Raw genomic sequence first — 21,625 nt, 5'->3', positions numbered from 1 at the left:
GTTCCTCTCCATTTTGAATTAATGATCCATTCCCAACATTTTTGCAGTTGGGCTAAGAACGGGATCTTGGCACTTTTCTTGGCTTCGTGGTCCTTCTTCGGTCCGTCGTGGTCCTTCTTCGGTCCGTCGTGGTCCTTCTTCGGTCCTTCCTCTTCGGTCTCCTGTTGATGCTTCTCTTCATATCGTGCCATATAGTGCTGGGCATACAGGACCTCCATGCTATGAATCCGGTCACACAATTCCTGATATTCTTCTTCCATGGCTATTTGGCCCACATAGTGCAAGGCACATATGTCATCCATGTTGTAGCTTTGGTCATACCATCGTTGGTAGTTCTCTAACGTGGCTTCTTGTTCAGCGTAGTATAGGGCCCTCAAGTCATCCAGGTTGTGGTACTGGTCACACAGTAGTTGGTGCTCCTGCAGTATGGCTTCCTGTATACGGCTAACTGTTACAAAGGAAAAGGATAGATGTGAATTAATAGAAAGAGGTCATATAGGGCATATAGGAGGCTTATTATTACAGAGTGGACACAGAGAGGTAATAATACTACAGAGGGGGCAAAGAGGGGTCCTAATTCCACTGAGGGGACGCAGCATGTCATAATACTACAAAGGGGGCACAGAGGAGATTGTATAGGACAGAGGGGGCTCCGAAGCATCCTATTATTACAGTGGGGGCAGAGACAGCTTTACTACTACACAGAAGGTATAGTGGATCCAAATATCAAAGAGGGGCCCTAGTACTAAAGAGGGGACACAGAGGCATTGTTATAATACAGGTACATCCTAATAACACAGAGGGGGCAAAACAGGTCCAAGTGCTATAAAGGGGGCACAGAGGGGTCATTATACCTCCCAGGGGGGGATGGGGTTAGTGATGTTACAGAGAGGGAAAGCGGGAAACATTGCAAATAGGTGTGAAATTCCGTCCCTAATTTCTGGCCATATGCCATGTACTGCCGTTTTAATGCCATTTTGTCACCGAGGAAACCACAATGAATGTACACTGCAATACATTACTTTTACTATACATTTATCATAGTATTGCAGTATATTGTACTAGCTGAGTCTGTTGGGAATGGAAAGTGGAATCTGATTGGTTGCTAGGGGCAACTGAGACAGTATCACTTCCCACCATGTTTGATAAATCTCCCCCAATGTTCTTTATCCTGTATGGTGAACGTGGGGCACGAAAACATCCACACATCCCACAATAAAAGTGAAAAATGATGATAAACTCCCATGGACAGCAGCTTCAGTTTATATTCCTGGGATATAAAAGATGGCCGCCTGCCTCACGCATCCCTAGGAAGACGAGTAAAACCGATCAACAAGGCCCCAAATACTAAAATTACCTAATGGGGTGGGGACAACAAAGGTGAGTGGTTCACAGGACACCATGCAGCTTACAGCCACTACTGGAGGGGGTAACTACTGTGTGGGGGCGCTATTCCCATGAATCAGCCCCACTGTGTGTGTTCTATGGAGTCCTAAGGATGCATGTACAATTCCAGTTGTTGGTCCTACCTGTGGCGTCCATCAGAGGGATGATGATGCTGTGGCTGGAAGATTTCCTCTTCTTACATGTCATCCGGGCCCAGGCACTTTGCAGGCAGGCTAAGACACGGTTCTTTCTTGGCTTCTTGGTTGTAGTTGGCTGCTCCTGACCGTCATCATCATCATCATCTCCTCTGTCCTTGTCTCTCCTCTCGTCCTCTCCATAATTCTTCTCCTTCTCTTCTGTGTCTCCTTCAAGATGATTCCTCTTGTTTTTTGCCTTCATTTTAAGTTGTGGTCAAATCTATATCGATGATCCAATCCAAGTGATGATATCAGTAAGTGAGAGCGATCCCTCCCATGTATCTCTGCTGAGCGGCAGTTATCAACTGACGGAATGTTACCTGTGCAGCTAAGTGTACAATGTCTGTGTGATGTCATAGCCTTTCCTTTGTGATGTCATCAGCTTTCCTTTGTGATGTCAGTGATCAACAGAGTTCCATAGTCTTGTGAGTGAGGAAAGAAATGCACCAACAATATGTGGATAATGTGTATAGATAGATAGATAGATAGATAGATATTCTATTATTGGAAAAGAAAAAAATTGATTTGTTCTACATAAAAATAAAGAGTTTCTGTCTCGGTATCATGTTACATAATCTGTGTATCTTATTGTATAAATGGCCGAAGCAGAAATAGGCCAATAGAATTTGGTTACCCGCTGTTCTCATGTATTTTATGAAGTTATTAAAAATTTTAAAAATCAGGCATTTTTGTTAGAAGTTTTATATTAAGATATATAAAGATTTTTTTCTGCCAATTAATCCCATTTTACTGAGACTGTTCTTCTTACTGACCCCCTATTTATATATACACAATGATGGGGGGCTGCGCTGTGAGTCTCTGTAAATCTTTTACTTACAAACAAATTATTACAACAATTATAATAACAACAATAGTATAAATACCGTATAGCTGTAGGGTGTAGAGACAATATATACAAGTCCACCCAGGTATTAGCTGCTCCAGCCTCATTCTCCCCATACACATCAGTGTAATAACAGCCACATGTGCAAACCACAACCACACTAATAACCCTCCTAACCTCATCTGTGCACAATACCCAACATCACATATACTAACCCCCTGGGCTGCTGGTATCGTCGCACACCAAATAACTGTGCCCACACCCAACACCACACACTAATATACAATAGTGTAGTGCTGTGTGTTACATAGGAGAGTTAGATACAGCAACTCATCTGAGTGTATCACACCAGAGGCCGTCTGGCTTCCCTCATACTCAGTGACGGACATATCACTTGTGCAGCCGCTACGGCTGCACAGGGGCCCCGGGAAACACAGGGGCCCGCCAGGCTTAGACTATGAGCCTCAGCCTAGCGGGCCCCCCCACTGCCCAGGGCATACGTACTAATGTTACAGTGTAACATCAGTATATATATATATATATATATATATATATATATATATATATATATATATATATATATATATATATATATATATATATATATATATATACACACTGCACAGTACCACTTCTCCTGCCATGTATGCTGGGTGTAATCCTCAGTATATATACAGTGCACAGTACCACTTCTCCTGCCATGTATGCTGGGTGTAACCCTCAGTATATATACAGTGCACAGTACCACTTCTCCTGTCCTGTATGCTGGGTGTAACCCTCAGTATATATACAGTGCACAGTACCACTTCTCCTGTCCTGTATGCTGGGTGTAACCCTTAGTATATATATATACACACAGTGCACAGTACCACTTCTTCTGTCCTGTATGCTGGGTGAATAACATGGAAAACAAATGAAGCAAACATTCAGAAACAGCAGAATCTGTGATATTATAAGTTCCTGTGCAGTAATGAAGAGGATGGGAAACACAAGGGCGGACAGAGACTGCAGAGAGCATGAAGGAATGAGCAGGCACATACATGCAGCACTCTATGTCTGGGAAGAGAGAGGGGTTACAGCTATGGAGAGATTACCTCCACCGTCCTGTCCCCTGATGTGAGCCCCAGCCTGAAGTGGATCTGCTATGATTTGGAAGGTGAGGGAGACTTCCTGGGTCAGAGTACAGGGCTGTAGACCCCGCTATGCAGACCATGTCCCTCCCCCACTCCCCCTCCCACCCAGTACAGGGAGCTCTTAAACCAAAGCAATGCTCTTAAACCAAGTCACAATTTTGAAAAACTGTGAGCTCTTAAACCAAAACGCTCTTAAACCAAGTTACTCTTAAACCAAGCAACCACTGTGTGTGTGTGTGTGTATATATATATATATATATATATATATATATATATATATATCTATATATACAGTGCACAGTACCACTTCTCCTGCCCTTTATGCTGGGTGTAATCCTCAGTATATATATACAGTATATTGTAAATATATACATTCTCCCTGTTCACATCTGTGTTGGAGGCTCTGTTCTATGTATGGAAAGCATTGATTTTAATGGGTATGCTGAATCCCAACTGTGCCTGTCTGTTTCATGATTCTGATTTGTGATGCAATGCCGTTCTTCGGTTATCCTAAAATTTGAATTATTTCACTTTTTTCCTTTTAGACCCAGGCTTGGGGCTACGCTGCACAAGGTTGTCATGGCTGGAGCACTGTATCTCCTCTTTTCTGGGATGGAAGGAGTTCTACGTGTAACAGGGGTAAGTATATGAAAGGGGGTTATCCAGGCTTAGAAAAACATGGCTGCACCTCACCTATTCTCAGCTTGGGTGTTTTGTAGCTCAGTTTCATTTAAGTGAATGGAGCTGAATAGTAATACCACACACAACTTGAGGACAGGGGTGGTGCTGTTTTTGCAAGAAAGTAGCTGTGTTTTTTTTTCTAATCCTGGATAATCCCTTTAAGAATGTGCTGAATCCTGTGGCACTGTGATCTGCTTGTGAGTGAATCCTGAAGACTTCATGTGTTACTGACATGCTTCACCAATGAGCAGTACTGGTGTACATCATATGCTAAAGGGAAGACTAGAACCTCATTGAAGATCCAGTAATAGAATAGATGCAGAGTGATAAAATACACAGTAATTTGAATAATCTGTTTTCATTCTCCTTTTCTGCTAACATTTAGTGTGTGATAAGTGGCGTGTGCTGTGTCATCACTACTATCTGCATGTAGCCTGGCCCATAACATTAACACATTGTCATCTGCCTCTCTCTGCTCCAGCATTACCTCTATACAATGGCACTCATTGCAAATCTCAGCCTGTCATTTATTGATGCCTGTATTCTTTTTTGGATATCCTTTAAGTTGATGTAATACTTGTGTTGCGGCTTTACCATTTCATTAATGTGCACCATCTGCTGTTAAGACATCAACCTGGCCTTTTCTGCAATGTCTGATCAGTTTCTGGCTAGCGGGCTGCTAACAGCTGGCACCCCCTCCGATTACCGGTTCGGTAGCATACACAATAGACGCTATTGGATAGAGTCGGCTCTGTACATTATGAATGGCCACTCTGGATTAATGAAGCTCAGTTCCCGTTTACTTCATTGGGAGCTGAGCTGTGATGATAAATGTAATTCTATTTATATAGCGCCAACATATTCCATAGCACTTCTGTGGGTACATATATAGACAGAATCAGACGTTATCTACATAAACATGTAACTATCAAGTCAGACGTGAGGAGTGAGAGATTACAGCCTATGAGGTAACCCCTGCACAGTCTTTATATAATGGAAGCAGCCCGTTGCTTACGCCACCCTTGACTGTTCGATTGGCTGATTTGCCGGGGTGTCGACACTGTGCTTATCAGCCACTAAATGGGTTGTCCAGACATAGAAAAACATGGCAGCTCTCTTCCAGAAACGGCGCCACTCTTGTCTTTAATCTGGTTGTGGGTTTTGCAGCTCAGTTCTATTGAAGTAAATGGAGCTGAGGCCACACACAACATGAGGATGTGTGGTGCTGTTTAGGCAAGAAAGAATCCTGGATAACCCATTTAGTGGCCTGTCCTGACAATAAGCCATCAATGTAAAAGTCTCGGTGATGCGGCCTCCATGGACTGGAATTGCTTTCCAGCACTTGCCCCAGATCATCAATCAAATTCTAGGGGATTTGGAGGCCAAGTTAAAGGGGTATTCCCATTTCACCAAGTATAGTTATGCTTGTAGGACTGATTAAGTTAAATATTTTTGTAAATAAGTTACTTTACTTCTGATATGCTGCTCTTTCCCTCCCATTGTTGACAGCGTCTAGGCTACCGACCACCACTCTGCTCTAAAAGCAGTGTGGTATGGCAGGTGTAGGGGTGTGTGTGTATGTATAGTTAGAATGTAGATATGTAGTGTGTGTGTGTATATATATATATATATATATATATATATATATTGTCAACAATAGGAGGGAAACTGATATTGGCCTGTTCAGCCAATAATCCCCGCATGTGATAACTGAATATTAGCATATGTTGGAATGCAACACATCCTGCAACACACTAGAAGGCTTCTATACGAGAACGCATCTGCCTTTTGTGCTTTAGAGTGTATGTGTATGGTTATGTTTTCATGCCTCATTTTACCCTCATGTTCACTATTTTACCTATATATTTGCTCTGTTATGTCACATATTTTTATAAACCACTTCTGCTCATTGGGTGACTGGCACTTTCACGATCCGCTGCTTTTTTCCCCCTCTTTTCCAGCTATAAAGCAGTGTAGAGTATCTGTATGTCTCTCCATTGTTCTTACTTCTGTCCTCCCCTCCCGGTTTAGGCGCAGTCTGATCTGTCCTCCCTGGCTTTCATTCCTCTGGCTTTTCTTGATACTGCCTTGTGCTGGTGGATATCCTTCCTTTGATGGTTTTTGTTTTGTATCCCAAAGTTGCTTTTATTTTTATTTTATTTATTTATTTATTTTTGCACCTTTAGGTCAGTGTAGCATAAAGGCAGTGGGCACAGCATGGATGAGCAGGTGATCTGACAAATCGCCATTCATATATTTTACAGTGTATCATCAGTGTATTTTATACTTTTACCCGTGTCATCAGAAAATGATGTATTTTTTTAAGTTAAAAATGTTTTTAAAGAATTTTTGGTAATTTTTTTTTATTTTTCCCTTTTTTATCCTGAAATATTGCAGTTTTCATTTTGGCCACTAGGCCTATAACTAATGAGACTTCCTGTTCTGTACAGATAATTTCCCAGCAGTGCCCTCCATATCTTAGACTGGAGGTGACACCAGTATGTAGGCATTATAGACAGGAGTACAGTGAGAGAAGACCTGTATATAGATAGTTATATACAATAGCTGCTGCTCCCCCTCCGTGTACAGCGATCTCTATAAAGGTCACTGCACATGCTTAGAAGCCTTTTTCTTATTCATCTGCGCGAATGCATAACTACATACTCTCGGACATCCAATCGCTGCTGGCCATGTAAGACACACCCCTTTGACAGTGGGGGAATGGTTAGACACTATTGTCAATTTATTCATCATAGGTTAAATAATGGTGAAAGAGTGAGTGACAGCTCTTTTTATATGCAAACTTGCACACGGATTGCTGTCAGTCACTGAGTAGGACCGCCCACTTGACTACTCGGCCAAGAATTAGCAAAGATTTACATGAATAACTATGCAAAACTATAACGATCTGCCTAGCAAATCCCGCTGTATACAGTATGCCCACCCCCCGTACTGCATACTTTGATACGAACATACAGTGTACAGGGGGGATGAGGCGCTGTTCTGTGTCACCATCGCTGTCACTGCCAATGTCACCGCTTACTGCTGCCACTTAATAGACGTCAATGTATAAACAAAAAAGTAACACCTATTTTAATGAAGTTATGTTACAAAGTAATATATATTTATTATACCAGTGTTTTAAAGCGACTCTGTACCCACAATCTGACCCTCCCCAATCGCTTGTACCGTCAAATAGCTGCTTTTAATCCAAGATCTGTCCTGGGGTCCGTTTGGCAGGTGATACAGTTATTATTCTAAAAAACAACTTTTAGGGTGCGTTTACATGTACAGGATCCACAGCAGATTTGATGCTGTATTCAGTTATTTAGATCAAATCTGCTGTGGATCCCCACCATCAAATATTCTGCGATACACTATGTGGTAAGCTACCCTTAAACTTGCAGCCCTGTGGGAAACTGGCATTGCCTAGAGAGCCCATGCCCTCCACCTGCACCGCCTCTGTCTCTCCTCCCCATTAGGAACGCCCCTGGGTAGGATTTCTCCTATTCATCACTTGTCTGAACACTGCACATGGCCCTTAACAATCCAGCACATGTGCAGTGTTCAGTCAAATTATGAATGGGAGAAATCCTGCCCTGGGGCATATCTAATGGTGAAGAGGCTGGGGAGGTGTCACAGGCCTAGGGCGCACACACTCTAGGCCACTCCAATTTGACACAGGGCTGCAAGTTTAAAAGTTGTGTTTTTTCGGACAGTAACTGCATCACCTGCCGAACGGACCCCAGGACAGATCTTAAAAGCAGTTTTCCAATGGTACAAGCGGTTTGGAGGGGGCAGATTGTGGGTACAAATTCGCTTTTAAAAAGTTTCTCTCTGGAGTACCCCTTTAACATAGTAAATAACTAAGAACATTGTCATGCTTCTACAGCAGATGTCAGTGTTGCTGTCTATGGTGCTACTGGCTCATTGTCTGAACTTAAAGGGTTTCTCTCTATGTACTCTCCCACCTGATCTAACACTGGGCCTATAGAGATGAATGTTAGAGGGCTGTTACATACTCCTGCCCAGCATGTTGTGTCTCTCTATGCACCATCAGATCCAGCAGGAGAATACAGCTAGACTCCTCTAATTGCTCATTGACCAGACAATTTAGCAAAAGTAAACTATAGCGCCCTCTTATGTTAGAATAGCCAGCTCTTTAGAAATGTCACTAGCACAAATGTTTCTGCATTTCCTTAACCTACTGGCACATCTTCATAAGCCTAACTCAGACCATGAAGCTGCTGACGCTGAGAAGGAACGTGGTCAAGCTGTCTCTGTACAGACACTTCACAAACACCCTGATCCTGGCTGTAGTAGGTATGTGTGTTCATCTGCTTATTGCTAATGTATGGAACCACAGAGAGAACCGAGATCCTGCTCATAGTGTCTGAAAACGTGACTGAAAAAGGGGGCCATTTGGTTACTGTATGCATTATAATAAATGGCAGTCCATTGCAAGTCTACAGAATGTAAGGGACTGATTAGCAGCCTAGTTATAATTCCCTGCACAGTTAGTAACCGACCGCATTACTTTGCATGGAAAACTGTTGACGGGGTTGTAGTGTTGACCTCTTACAGAACTCTCGGCCTCATAATTTATGATGATGCCGGGAGCTCTGTAACAGCTTAAGTTCTATGCTGCTGAACTGACACAGCTGTCAATACAGGGGAATGGAGCTTTAACTGTTTTGGAGCTCCCGGGATAAGAATAATTATATGATGCCGAGACTTCCGTAAGAGGTCCAGAGGTGAGTCTGTGATGGATAGTCAGCTTACGGACAATATAATATATCACGGACGTGTGAATGCAGCTCAAGAGTTCAGATCAGCAGTGAACTTTTTCTATTTCTCTTTTAGCATCAATCATTTTTATCATCTGGACCACAATGAAGTTCCGCTTTGTCGACTGTCAGTCGGTGAGTTTTGACGCTAATGGTAGGCGTGTAAAAGGATTATATAATTTCGGTGGTGTATGACTAATAGCTGGCAGGTCCTCTTTAAGTAGCAATGCTGAAGCAGACCTCAATTGATACTGTTATTTCTTTGACTAAATTGATTATTGGGTTACTATTCACCTTGTCAGTTGTCGCTTAACCCCGGCACTATGCAATCAGATCTGAAGGCGTAATGCTGCGTAAGGTAAACTTGCTAATGTTATCTAATATTAAAATGTCCCTGTCCTTTAAAGAAAAAAACGTTTGACGTGTCGAAGAGACTTACAAAGTGTTAGTCCCTTGATGTATGAGTGTTCAGACCCTCACCAGTTTCTGAAATGAGCTGGGAGAAGCACATGGTTGTGCGCTTAGCTCTTCAGCTCGCTATGAGCTCCATCTCACTGCACACTCCGTTATTAACCTTTTGAATCTTGTCTTATGCAGTGAGACAAAATCACAATGAGCCATGTAGTGAAGCGCATAACCTCGCCCTTTCCCCACTCAGACACTGACTGATCAGAATTTTTGACATCTTTTTCCTAATGACAGTGACACTTTGTTTGATGTAAACCTATGGGGGTTGCAATACAACGCTGTATGTAACTGATCAGAGAGAAACTCTAGTGGGCATAGAGCGTTCATACATGAACTATCACTAGGCCCCTATTAAGTATAGTACGCAGAGGTAGCCTTACTAACCTGCTGTAATACAAATGTCAGCATTTATAGTTTTGTGACTTTTGCTCCATTGTTTATAGAGATGGATAAATATTGTATAATTAAAGTTGCAATTTGTAATGTGTATATATATTTTTGGGCAGGATTGGCGGGAGCTGTGGGTGGATGATGCCATTTGGCGCCTGTTGTTCTCTATGATCTTGTTTGTTATCATGGTTCTGTGGAGGCCGTCGGCAAACAATCAGAGGTGTGTATGACCAAATGACAGACTGCAGGGATAGGAAACGGGAGGTTATAAAAATGAACTGTTTGTAGACCTATCAGGTGTCCGTTTTAGTAAATATTCTAGTAAAAAAAAAAATCTCTTTAGCCTGTTTACCTTTTGAGGGCATACATAATGTTGCATAACTTTAGGGTAGTGTTCACACTGGAGATATTTTGCGCCTATGCAGAATGAGCACTGAATCCATGTAGAATCGTTCTTTCAGCATAGTGGCAGGATTTGCACCTTTTCTGCATTTTGGGCATAAAAGGCCTTGTGGTCCATCGAGTTTTTATCTAAGAATAAATATGTTTATCCTAGGCAGGTTTACTTTCACTTTAATTTACCATCCACATCTGCTGAAGGTTTTATCCAAGTATTAAAGTACTCAGTCATTAAAATAATAAATGTTTACATCCTTATATTCTCCCAATAACCTCAGAATGGCTAGATTTTACCTTTTTAAAGGGGTTATCCAGAATTAGAAAACAATGTAATAAACCTACTTGTAAAAACTGCAAACAGATCACTGATCTCAGGGAGATCAGCCAAAGAGGACACTGTTTAACCCCTTAAGGACAGAGCCAATTTCGATTTTTGTGTTTTCGGTTTTTCCTCCTTGTGCTTAAAAGGCCATAGCATTTGCATTTTTCCACCTAGAGACCCACATGAGCCCTTATTTTTTGCGTCACTAATTGTACTTTGCAATGACAGGCTGAATTTTTGCATAAAGTACACTGCGAAACCAGAAAAAAATTCAAAGTGTGGTGAAATTGAAAAAAAAAACCCCGCATTTTGTTTATTTGGGGGAAATGTGTTTTTACGCCATTCGCCCTGGGGTAAAACTGACTTGTTATATATGTTCCTCAAGTCGTTACGATTAAAACGATATATAACATGTATAACTTTGTATCTGATGGCCTGTAAAAAATTTAAACCATTGTCAACAATTATACGTCACTTAAAACCGCTCCATTCCCAGGCTTATAGCGCTTTTATCCTTTGGTCTATGGGGCTGTGTGAGGTGTCATTTTTTGCGCCATGATATGTTCTTTCTATCGGTACCTTGATTGCGCATATATGACTTTTTGATCGCTTTTTATTACAATTTTTCTGGATTTGATGCGACCAAAAATACGCAATTTTGCACTTTGGGATTTTTTTGCGCTTACGCCGTTTACCGTGCGAGATCAGGAATGTGATTAATTAATAGTTTGGGCGATTACGCACGCAGTGATCGCAAACATGTTTATTTATTTACTTTTATTTATAACCTGGGAAAAGGGGGGTGATTCAGACTTTTATTAGGGGAGGGGGCTTTTTACTAATAATGACACTTTTTTTTACTTTTACACTTATACTAGAAGCCCCCCTGGGGTTAGGGTTATTCCCCCTGGGGGACTTCTAGTATAAGTGCTTTGATCTCTCATTGAGATCTCTGCAGCATAGATATGCTGCAGAGATCCATGAGATAGGCACTCGTTTGCTTTCGGCTGCTGCAGACGGAAACAAACGAGTGCCGAGCCGGGGACGGCGCCATCTTGGAGCGGTCCCCGGCCGGCTTCAGTTACGGAGATCGCTCCTCTGGGATAACATCCCGGAGGAGCGATCTCCCCACTAGACACCAGGGATGATGCTGCGTCCGGTAATCGGATGCAGCTGTCATGTTTGACAGCTGCATCTGATTACTGTATTAGCGGGCACGGCGATCGGACCGTGCCTGCTAATACCAGCGGTCCCGGGCTACAAGTGGCACCCGGGACCGCCGCGGTTCAGAGCGGGGTCGCCGCGCGGCCCCGCTCTGAACTCCCTTACCGGCATCAGGGCGTAAATTTACGCCCGATGTCGTTAAGGGGTTAAAGGACTGCTGTTTTAAAGCACTCAATACAGTGAAATCCTAGGTGCATTGCCCCCTGGGAAACATCAATATGCAAAATAGTCTGCAGAGGCTCAGTTAAGAGTCTCAAAACATGGGACTAGCCAGATATCCCTCCAGGGAAGGACCTGGCAAAGGGGTGGCTCCTGTAGGGAGACCACCAAACCACCATATTAAGTGGCCCCTTCAGTCAAAGTACAACTCAGTTATTAGTCTGATGATATGACCTGGAAAATATCAAAGCCAGGTATCCATCCACAGACGGCTGTTTCGGGGAGTTTCCCCTCATCAGTGCGGCGTAGGATCCTGGCTAGGTGGGAGCAATGCCTATTAGACAAATACGGCAAACAGATCACTGAGCTCAGGGAGACTAGCCAAAGAAGACACTGTCGGCTGCTCAATACAGTTAAGTCTTAGGTGCATTTTACCCCTGTAAAAACAGCACCAGCCCTGTCCTCAGGTTGTGTGTGGTATTACAATTCAGCTACATTCACTTCAGTGGAACTAAGCTGCAAAACCCACACCCAACCTGAGCACAGGACAGTTGGTGTTTTTGGAAGAAGGCGGCCATGTTTTTTAAAGCCTGAATATCCCCTTTAATTGGGTGTTACCAGTTGCACTGTGCGGTTTTCGTCTAATAGGCATTTCTTTGTTGCTGAAGAGTTTGGATTCTGAACATTGGATATCACCTGTAGGTGTTTAAAGGCTAACACACCCCTTCCTCCACAATTACTAATATCATCCATGTTTGGGTATCCTCTCTTTTACCAAGTTTCCTTACCCCTACACAGTCACTTTTTTCCAGATTGCAGAAGTTGGTGTGTTTTTAGTGTTTTCTAGAAATTCTCTGTGGCTGTATAGTAGACTGTATTCCTCATGACTGTTTTCCCTTTCCTCAAGGTTTGCCTTTTCACCACTTAATGAAGAAGATGATGATGAAGATGATGAACAAAAAGAACCTATGCTAAAAGAGAGCTTCGGTATGACTTAATGTATATCTGAACAGTCATAATTTGCTATATATGTCCTTGCTTATATGGTCACTAACTTAGCTGCTGGTTTCCATATTTTTTCTGTTCTCAATGTGAACTACTTTAAAGGGAACCAATCAGTCCAGTCAGGATGATATGGTTCCCTGAACTGCTGGATACAGCTCCTGCAGCAGCCGCAGCAGTAGCTGTATACCCGAAAAAAGGACTTTAATCCCCCGGACGCGTGACAGGCAGTGGTGGGGAAGTAGTCATCTGGGCGGCTCCCAGCCCATATCTAGCCACCGCTCTCTGCTTGTCAGGGCGCTCGGAGGGATGATTTACAGGCAGAGAGGCCAGTAAAGGCCTGTCATTCATCCCCTCGGAGCGTGCTGACAGGCAGAGAGCGGTGACTAGATACGGACGGGGAGCAGCCCAGATGACTACTTCCCCGCCGCTGCCTGTCACGCGCCCGGGGGATTAAAGTTCTTTCTTGGGGGCATGCCGTGGCTGCTGCAGGAGCTGTATACAGCTGTTCAGGGAACCATATCAGCCCTATAGACCTGGAAATTCCATATGCAGTAAAGTGGGTGACACATAAAATAAAGTGACCTGCCGCATGAATGTCAGATCTGTTACATGTCACTTTTGAGGTCTGATATATAAAGGTTTTTGCTGACTTTACTCTGTATGAATGAAAAGATGCATACTTACTTTTTTTTTAATTATTTTGATAAATTGCATAAGATTAAAATATATAAACTGACTTTGTGGCGGTTTAAGACTCTCACATATTTTTTGGGTCCTAAGTAATTTACTGCCTCTGATTAGCCAAGAACAAAGATAAATCCCTGCCATTGACACCGTTGTTGTTTTTTTTTTTTTTTTTGTATTCTATAGAAGGAATGAAAATGAGAAGCTCCAAGCCAGAAACAAATGGAAATGTGAAGGTTACTAAAGCTGTAAGTACGCATGACGCTTGAATCAAGAGAAACCATCAAGAGCCAAAATAGGAAAAACTTTGATCAGTTGTAAAAAATGTTCATAGGTTTTGTCACGGAGCTGTACTGTGTGTGTGTGTGTGTGTGTGTGTGTGTGTGTGTGTGTGTGTGTGGTTCAGTCAAGGATCACTCAAAAATACCTATAATGCTAACGTGCTGCTACATCACTCAGCACACTTCTGAAACATAATCATGTAGCCCAAGTCCCTGCCAGTTCACACAGAGCAAAAGCAGCGCCTATGGGAGAGCTTGCGCATCTCCGATTCCGTTGCTTTTTGCTCAAAGAATTTACCTTTCAATTTTTTGAGCGTAAATGACAAAAGCGGAGGCAGGCGAGCGAGCTCACCTATTGACACACTGTGTGAGACTGAGGCAGGCGGGATTCCGCAGAGGAGAGTTCTGCTGCTTTTGCGCCATGTAAACTGGCCCACACTTTATGTAACTAAGGCCCAACTGGGTGTCTTCCTTTCAGCAAGTAGTCACGGTCACCAGGCGTGTCAGCGCTGTAATCACGCCCCTCTGGACATGATTCAAATCGATGTGATCTCCATGACGTCACTGAAAGGCGGGCTTTCTCGTCACCCAGGCGCGAAGGCTCATCTCTTGGTGACATCATGGAGATTACAGCTCTTTGAATAACTCCTAGGGGAGCATGATTACAGCGCTGACACATCTGGTGGCCATGACTACTTGCTGAAAGGAAGACACCCCAATGACTAGTTGGGCCTCATTTACATAGAGCGCAGGACTTTATAAATGTAAGTTTGCATGGTTATACCGGGCAGAGACACGGCTACTTGAATATGTTTCGGAAGTGTGCTGGGTGATGTAGCATGACCTGTGGTCATAGTATCAGAGCCACTTTAATGATCTGAAAGGGTTTACACTGCCTTGTGAAATGATATTTCAGTTTAAGAATCCCTTGTGTTTTCTATAGGAGGAGGATTTGAAGTGGGTAGAAGAGAACATACCTTCATCTGTTACTGATGTGTGAGTATTTCTAGTTTACAATAAATGTAAAGTTGATACGTGTTTCCAGCTTTGCCTGCGTTAGATGAACTTTTAACATCCATCCTGTAGAGCCTCCCCCCAAGAAAAGAGCGGCAGTGATTCATGCACACTGGTGCCCCATTAATTCTGTAGGAGAGCTGAGTACAATACTCTGCTGTCTCTGGCACTCCCATGAAGAATTGACCACAGTGTGCAGGAAAAAGCTGTATCCAGTCCTGGAAAACTGGAAACCTGTCAGCTGGGATGACTGTGCCGAACCTGCCCGACCCCCTGGTGGAGCCCCAGATACTTACCCTTTCCTGCAAGTCTTGCTCCTGGACCCAGTCCCGCCACGGAGATCTCGCCGTCAAAAGCCATGTGTGCGCTCAGCAGAGATGAGTCCGATGCCCATAGAGTATGACGGCTCCAGTCATTCTCTATGGGCATCGGACTCATCTCAGGTAATTAGCATACAGCGTGTGCACGGCTTGGGGCGCTGATATCTCCGTCCGAGGTCCGGGTCCAAGAGCGAGACTTGCAGGAAAGGGGAGGTATCTGGGGCTCGGCGTTGTCCTCCCGGGTGACAGGTCCTCTTTAAACATTACAAGCAGTGGAGCCATCCTGACTGAGTTTGTTTATTTTATAGGATTATATAATACTCTTTAAAGGCATAGTGCGGCGCTAAACAATTATTCACAAAATAACACACATTACACAGTTATACAACTTTGTAATGTATGTTATGTATGTGAATGGCCCCCTTCCCCGTGTTTCCCCCCACCCACGCTAGACCCGGAAGTGTGGTGTATTATACTCACCGCATCTCGTGTCAACCCTCGTCTGGCATCTTGGGACAATGATGTCATCTTCGAGAGGCCGACCGAACCACTCCATCCGTCCCTCATGCCGACCCCCCTCTGCCGCATCATAACCTGTGCTCAGCCGCGATTGGCTGAGCACAGTTATTCTCAGCCAATCGCGGCTGAGCTGCTGATGACGCAGCATAGGGGGGCCAGCATGAGGGACGGATGGAGCGGTTCGGCCGGCCTCCCGAAGACTGTCATTGTCCCAAGATGGCGGACGGGGGTCGACACGAGATGTGGTGAGTATAATGCACCACACTTCCGGGTCTAGCGTGGGTGGGGGGAAACACGGGGAAGGGGGCCATTCACATACATAACATACATTACAAAGTTGTATAACTTTGTAATGTGTTATTTTGTGAATAATTGTTTAGCGCCGCACTACCCCTTTAAAGCAAACCGAGATCTGCATGACTTGTAATGTACTGTAGAATAGATCCATATTCCCTGGGGGATAGCTTCACGAACTCCGATGCACAAAGCAGATGTGCAGAAGTGTACCAGTAGGAATCCAGTGTAACCTCTTGTGAATGACTGTTTTGTGCTTTACTTGCAGAGCTCTCCCCGCGTTATTGGATTCAGACGAGGTCAGTATCTTCCATTTATATATCTGGCTGCAAAAGCAGAACTCATGGCAGTCATGTGCTCGGCTTTTGAGAGACATCCCGCCCCTACCATAGGGAACTGAAACGAATCATCCTGTAACTCATTTCTACTTATTCATATTCAACTTGTTAGGCTCAAAATAAGTTTGAGGAACTTTTAAAAAAAATTCACAAAGTCTATTATTTTTTCTTTTTATTAGGAGAGGATGATCACGCATTTTGAAAGGTCTAAGATGGAGTGAAGACATGGAATGATGTTAGACGCAACAGACGGGTTGCTGGATGGGACAGCATACTGGATATTACAGAATAGCTGGCCACTACTGAAGGAAAAGACTTCCCTCGGAACTAATCCTTCACCTTTCAAATCCTGATTATTTTAACAAGGTCAAAGCGGCTGCCCCATCTATATAACACTGTTCTCTGGAGCAAGAAACAAGGTCCTCGCCCAATGTCTTGCAAGTGAAAATCCTTTAAAATCTCCGGTGTGGACAAGAGTGATGTCTGGACTGGAACCGACAAGTCTTTACAGAACTTGCACTTTAGTTACATGTGTTCTTGAATTTAATTTAAAAGAAGAGAGAGAGAAAAAAAAATCTAAGACTTGCCGCACTATCATTGTGTATAGGCGGCTAGCTGATTTTTTGGGTGATCCTTTATGTGGGGTATTTGTACATTTTTATTCTTTTTCTGGGTTATTCAGTTTACAAAACTCATGCTTACAATTTTACTTTTAACCGTTTCCTTCAGCATCCAAAGAATCATTGTAATCCTGACAGCTGGGTGTTTACTCGGACTATAAGGGTGGGTTCAGACTACGGAATTCTCGGGGATAAATTCTGCGGAATACCATTGCCTGTACACGGTCACGGCCGCGCGCCTTTCCACCGGTTCCATAGACACCATTCTGTGGGCCGTCTGACACGTCAATTCTTTCGGCGGATAGCTTAATCAGCCGGCCCATAGAATGGTGTCTATGGGGCTGGCGGAAAGGCGCGCGGCCGCGAGCGAGTTCAAGTGGCGGAATTCCGCAGAATTTATCCGCCGGAATTCCGCAGAATTTATCCGCAAGAATTCCGTAGTCTGAACCCGCCCCAAAAGCTTGTTTGTGCATGAAGATATAATGCAGCTCGGCAGGGTACACTGACATGGGTGAAAAAAACAAATTGCTGTGATATGATTGGTTGCTAAAGGGACTGGTTTAATGGCCCTGTTACCCAGAGCAACCAATGTCACGGTGCAAATATAAAAAAACTTTAAGAAAGTTATGATCAGTTGTGATCAGTTGGGGTCCAGGCACTGAGACCCCCGCCTATCAAAACCAAACTTTTTAAAAATTATATTTGCACTCTGGTTGCCATGAGCAGAAATGCTTTGTTTGAGAGAGTTCTGGCCTATGATGATCATGGTGTACCAGAGAAACCTGCTGTGCAGACGTGCACAAAGCACATTTTAGACTTCAACAAATAGGACCCACACATCGGACACTGCACATACTGAGATACCGTGTTGAGTTTCTGTCACAGTGGTATAGGGCACTCCACTTACATCCCTACAATGGTTAAATGCAACATGCTACCGTTATACTTTGGTTGTCATAGTATAGTTTACAGGTACATCACATACACTGGAGGCCAAGAGACATCCAATTTATGAAGTGCTTGGGGTTTTCCAGAATGTAAGCCTGTATGGCCTACAGAGTAAACAGTTTCCACACAATTCTCAAACTTGTTTTTTTTTGTCATTTGCTGTTTTGATGTTTGTGCTTTTTGTCTTTTTTTTAATTAATATAAAATAACTTAAATATGTACATTGTGAATGTCTTTTATCCACTATAATTATTCTGACCTATACCATTTGGGGGATATAGGACCACTGTATTGCAGTGTACTATCACATTACTGACCACCTATTACACCCTGCCTATATCAGGGTTTAAAAGGAACCAGTCACCATGAAAATGCTACCCAAGCTATCGGCATCATGTTATAGAGTAGAAGGAGCTGAGTAGATTGATATCTATCAGTCTCTTAATGGTAAAAGATTGAGTATATCTTGTAATTTATTGATTGAAATCTCTGATGTTTCCATACACCCCTCTTTGACCATTTTATGGCATGGCATCTACACCTAACCCTTTGTGTGCCAGACTAAAATATGTGGCCCCCAGGGGGTTAAGTGAGGATGCATGCCACCCTCACATAACCCCATGGGGGCCACATTGATGTCATAATGTACCCACCCCAGCAAGGAAGGGGGTTAATTGCTGGGACGGGTTCAGTGCTGGGAGAAGAAGGGGGCCCTATTGATGCTCATCCTGATGTCTCGTCTCTTCTTCACCAGAGCCCGGCACACTGAGATACAACTGTGGTAGGCTCTGCCTCTTCAAAGATTAAGCCTCTAAAACAGGGTCTGCAGCCGGAACATTGACTGGCTGAGATTATCATGTTCCAGCATCATTTCAGCCAATCAGTGGGTAAGGCAGTGCTCAGCCACTGATCATTAGAGCATGGGTTAAGACTGGGGGTAGGTTAACCATCCCCTGGTCCCCAACCAACCTCCCCACCAACTCTGTGTGCCGTGTCTGCCACCCGCTCCAGCAAGGGGGGTTTTGACCAGAACACAAACTTCAGCATTGAAGTCCATGTTCGAGTCTCAAAGACACTTTCACACTTAAAGGCAAGAACGCCACTGGCGCTTTTTGTGAAGTTTTGTTGGGGGGGCATAAAAAACGCCCAATAATACCCATGTGTGAGAGCACCCTTAGTGTGCCAAGTAGTTTACTTTATTACCAGCAAAGATTCAGAAAGGATGAAAAGTTTTTCTAAGAAACGAGACAAAATGTTTTTCGGCAAATTAAAATGAGGAGGAGTAAGAAAAATATGGAAGGGGAAGGATTGGTCCGGTCTCCTTACTCACAAACTCTGGCAGGAAACAAAAAGAATATGCAGGATTCATGGAAGTTTAGAATTCACAGAAATTTTTAATAATCACAATTTTCAGGAGTTTTGGAAAAGATCAAATCAGGGATTCTGGAAGGAACTTTAAGCCGTTTAAGCAATTAGTGATTTAAGATCAAAATTGGGGTCACAGATTAAAATATTTTCAATTGAAACATGCTGACAAAACTGAGGATAAAAGACTCTTTAATGGTGCGTTCACACCTACAGGATCTGCAGCAGATTTAATGCTGTGCTCAGTTATTTAAATGAAATCTGCTGCGGATCGGCAGCAGAAAATCAGCTGCGGACCCGGCAAGTGTTAACGTACCCTAAGGGTGCGTTCACACCTACAGGATCCGCAGCAGATTTGATGCTGTGTTCATTTTAATGAAGTGTGAACGTACCCTGAGGTTGCACAGAGTGACTGTATTATTAGAATACAAACACTACAAGGGGGGAGACGGATTATATATGTTACATCTCTTCTGGACATGTGCCCAACAGAAAATATTGGAAAGAAATTGTGTCTATTCTGGTGGGAAAAAAAAGGTATTGCAGGGAGCTCTCACCTTTTGAGAGGGCAATATTCGGGAAATAAATGGTCCAGGGGAGGAGAAGTACACTGGGTGGGCCTGGGTGAACATTGTAAGAGTGGTTTATAATTATCTGAAGGGGTCTAGGTGATTGTTGGGGCTGTGCTATATGTTCACCTGGGTGGGCCTGGGCGAATATTGGAGCTGAGCTGTATAATCATGAAAGTGGGTCTAGGTTAACACTGGAACAGTAACTATAACTATCTATGAATGCTGAGATGAAAGTTGGAACTGTGCTATTTAGCCCTCTACTTCGGCCTATGTGATTGTTGGAGCTGTGCTTTGTGATCATCTGGTTGGGCCTATGGGAATATTAGAGTAAGGCCATACAACCATCTAGGTGGACCTAGGTGAGCATTAGAACTGTGCTATATAAGTATATAAGTGGGCCCTGATGACAGGCAGAATTGTGTGGCACTATTTCTAAAGATTTAAAGGGGTTATACAGCGAAAATCAACTGATATCATAAAGTTATGTAATTTACTTGTATTAAAAAATCTCAAGTCTTCCCATACTTATTAGCTGCTGTATGTCCTGCAGGAAATGTTTTGTTTTCAGACTGACACAGTGCTCTCTACTGTCCTCTCTGGCCAAGACAGGAACTCTGTCTCGGTTTTCTAGGAATCCCCATAGAAAACCCTCTCCTGCTCTGGACAGTTCCTGTCTTGGCCACAGAGTTCAGCAGAGAGCACTGCGTCAGTCTGAAAATAAAACATTTCCTGCAGGACATACAGCAGCTAATAAGTATGAGAAGTCTTGAGATTTTTTTGATAGAGGTAAATTACAAATCTATATGATATCAAAGAAAAAGATTTTTGCTGGACAACCCGTTTAAGAAAATACTGGAACATCAGTATAGAATCATCTAAGAGGGTCCTGCTGAATACTGGCATCGAATGCTTGGAGAGATGTTGGAGAAAAACTGGAATACAGCTACAGACAGTATAGTTTGAGATGATGCTAACACTTTTTTAAGGAGAATCCTTAAAATAGGAATAGACAGGAAATTTAGGCAGAAGGAAAGAAATGCAGAGGGTCAGGTATTAAAGAAGGAAGAAGAGTTACCCCCAAGTGATAAGATTTACCCCCAAGGACTAAGATCCCACAGCAGCTCCTTCCCAGATCAGATCCCACAATAACAATGTGACTGACCTGTATGTCCCAGTTATTATGCAGCCTTCTCAAATATAAGTGCCCCCTGTAGCCATTAGTAATGCCCCTTCCCCAGTAATATGGACCCCTGTAGCCATTAGTAATGCCCCTTCCCCAGTAATATGGAGCCCTGTAGCCATTAGTAATGCCCCTTCCCCAGTAATATGGAGCCCTGTAGTCATTAGTAATGCCCCTTCCCCAGTAATATGGACCCCTGTAGCCATTAGTAATGCCCCTTCCCCAGTAATAGTGCCCCCTGTAGCCATTAGTAATGCCCCTTCCCCAGTAATAGTGCCCCCTGTAGCCATTAGTAATGCCCCTTCCCCAGTAATATGGAGCCCTGTAGTCATTAGTAATGCCCCTTCCCCAGTAATATGGAGCCCTGTAGTCATTAGTAATGCCCCTTCCCCAGTAATATGGAGCCCTGTAGTCATTAGTAATGCCCCTTCCCCAGTAATAGTGCCCCCTGTAGCCATTAGTAATGCCCCGATTCCCCAGTAATATGGAGCCCTG

General features: G+C 43.4%; 1 protein-coding gene across 2 annotated transcripts; it reads left to right on the top strand.

Moving 5' to 3' along the window:
- Positions 1-1,168: 1,168 nt before the first annotated feature.
- LOC138770996 (transmembrane protein 87A-like) lies at positions 1,169-17,269 on the top strand. 2 transcript variants are annotated; one of them, XM_069950378.1, is made up of 11 exons: positions 1,169-1,380; positions 4,106-4,199; positions 6,273-6,343; positions 8,458-8,564; positions 9,105-9,163; positions 10,003-10,106; positions 12,898-12,977; positions 13,866-13,927; positions 14,904-14,956; positions 16,376-16,406; positions 16,625-17,269. In XM_069950378.1, exons 1-11 carry the CDS (start codon positions 1,361-1,363, stop codon positions 16,664-16,666), a joined length of 723 nt encoding a protein of 240 aa, XP_069806479.1. In that variant the 5' UTR covers positions 1,169-1,360; the 3' UTR covers positions 16,667-17,269. The 2 variants fall into 2 exon arrangements, with proteins under 2 accessions (XP_069806479.1, XP_069806478.1); XM_069950377.1 differs by lacking the exon at positions 6,273-6,343 and adding an exon at positions 4,723-4,796 and having other exon boundaries at positions 1,170-1,380.
- The last annotated feature ends 4,356 nt before the right edge of the window (positions 17,270-21,625 follow it).

This window comes from Dendropsophus ebraccatus, chromosome 13, assembly GCF_027789765.1.
Source record: "Dendropsophus ebraccatus isolate aDenEbr1 chromosome 13, aDenEbr1.pat, whole genome shotgun sequence".
Taxonomy (NCBI): Eukaryota; Metazoa; Chordata; class Amphibia; order Anura; family Hylidae; genus Dendropsophus; species Dendropsophus ebraccatus.
This window is presented reverse-complemented; position numbering and strand designations above follow the sequence as displayed.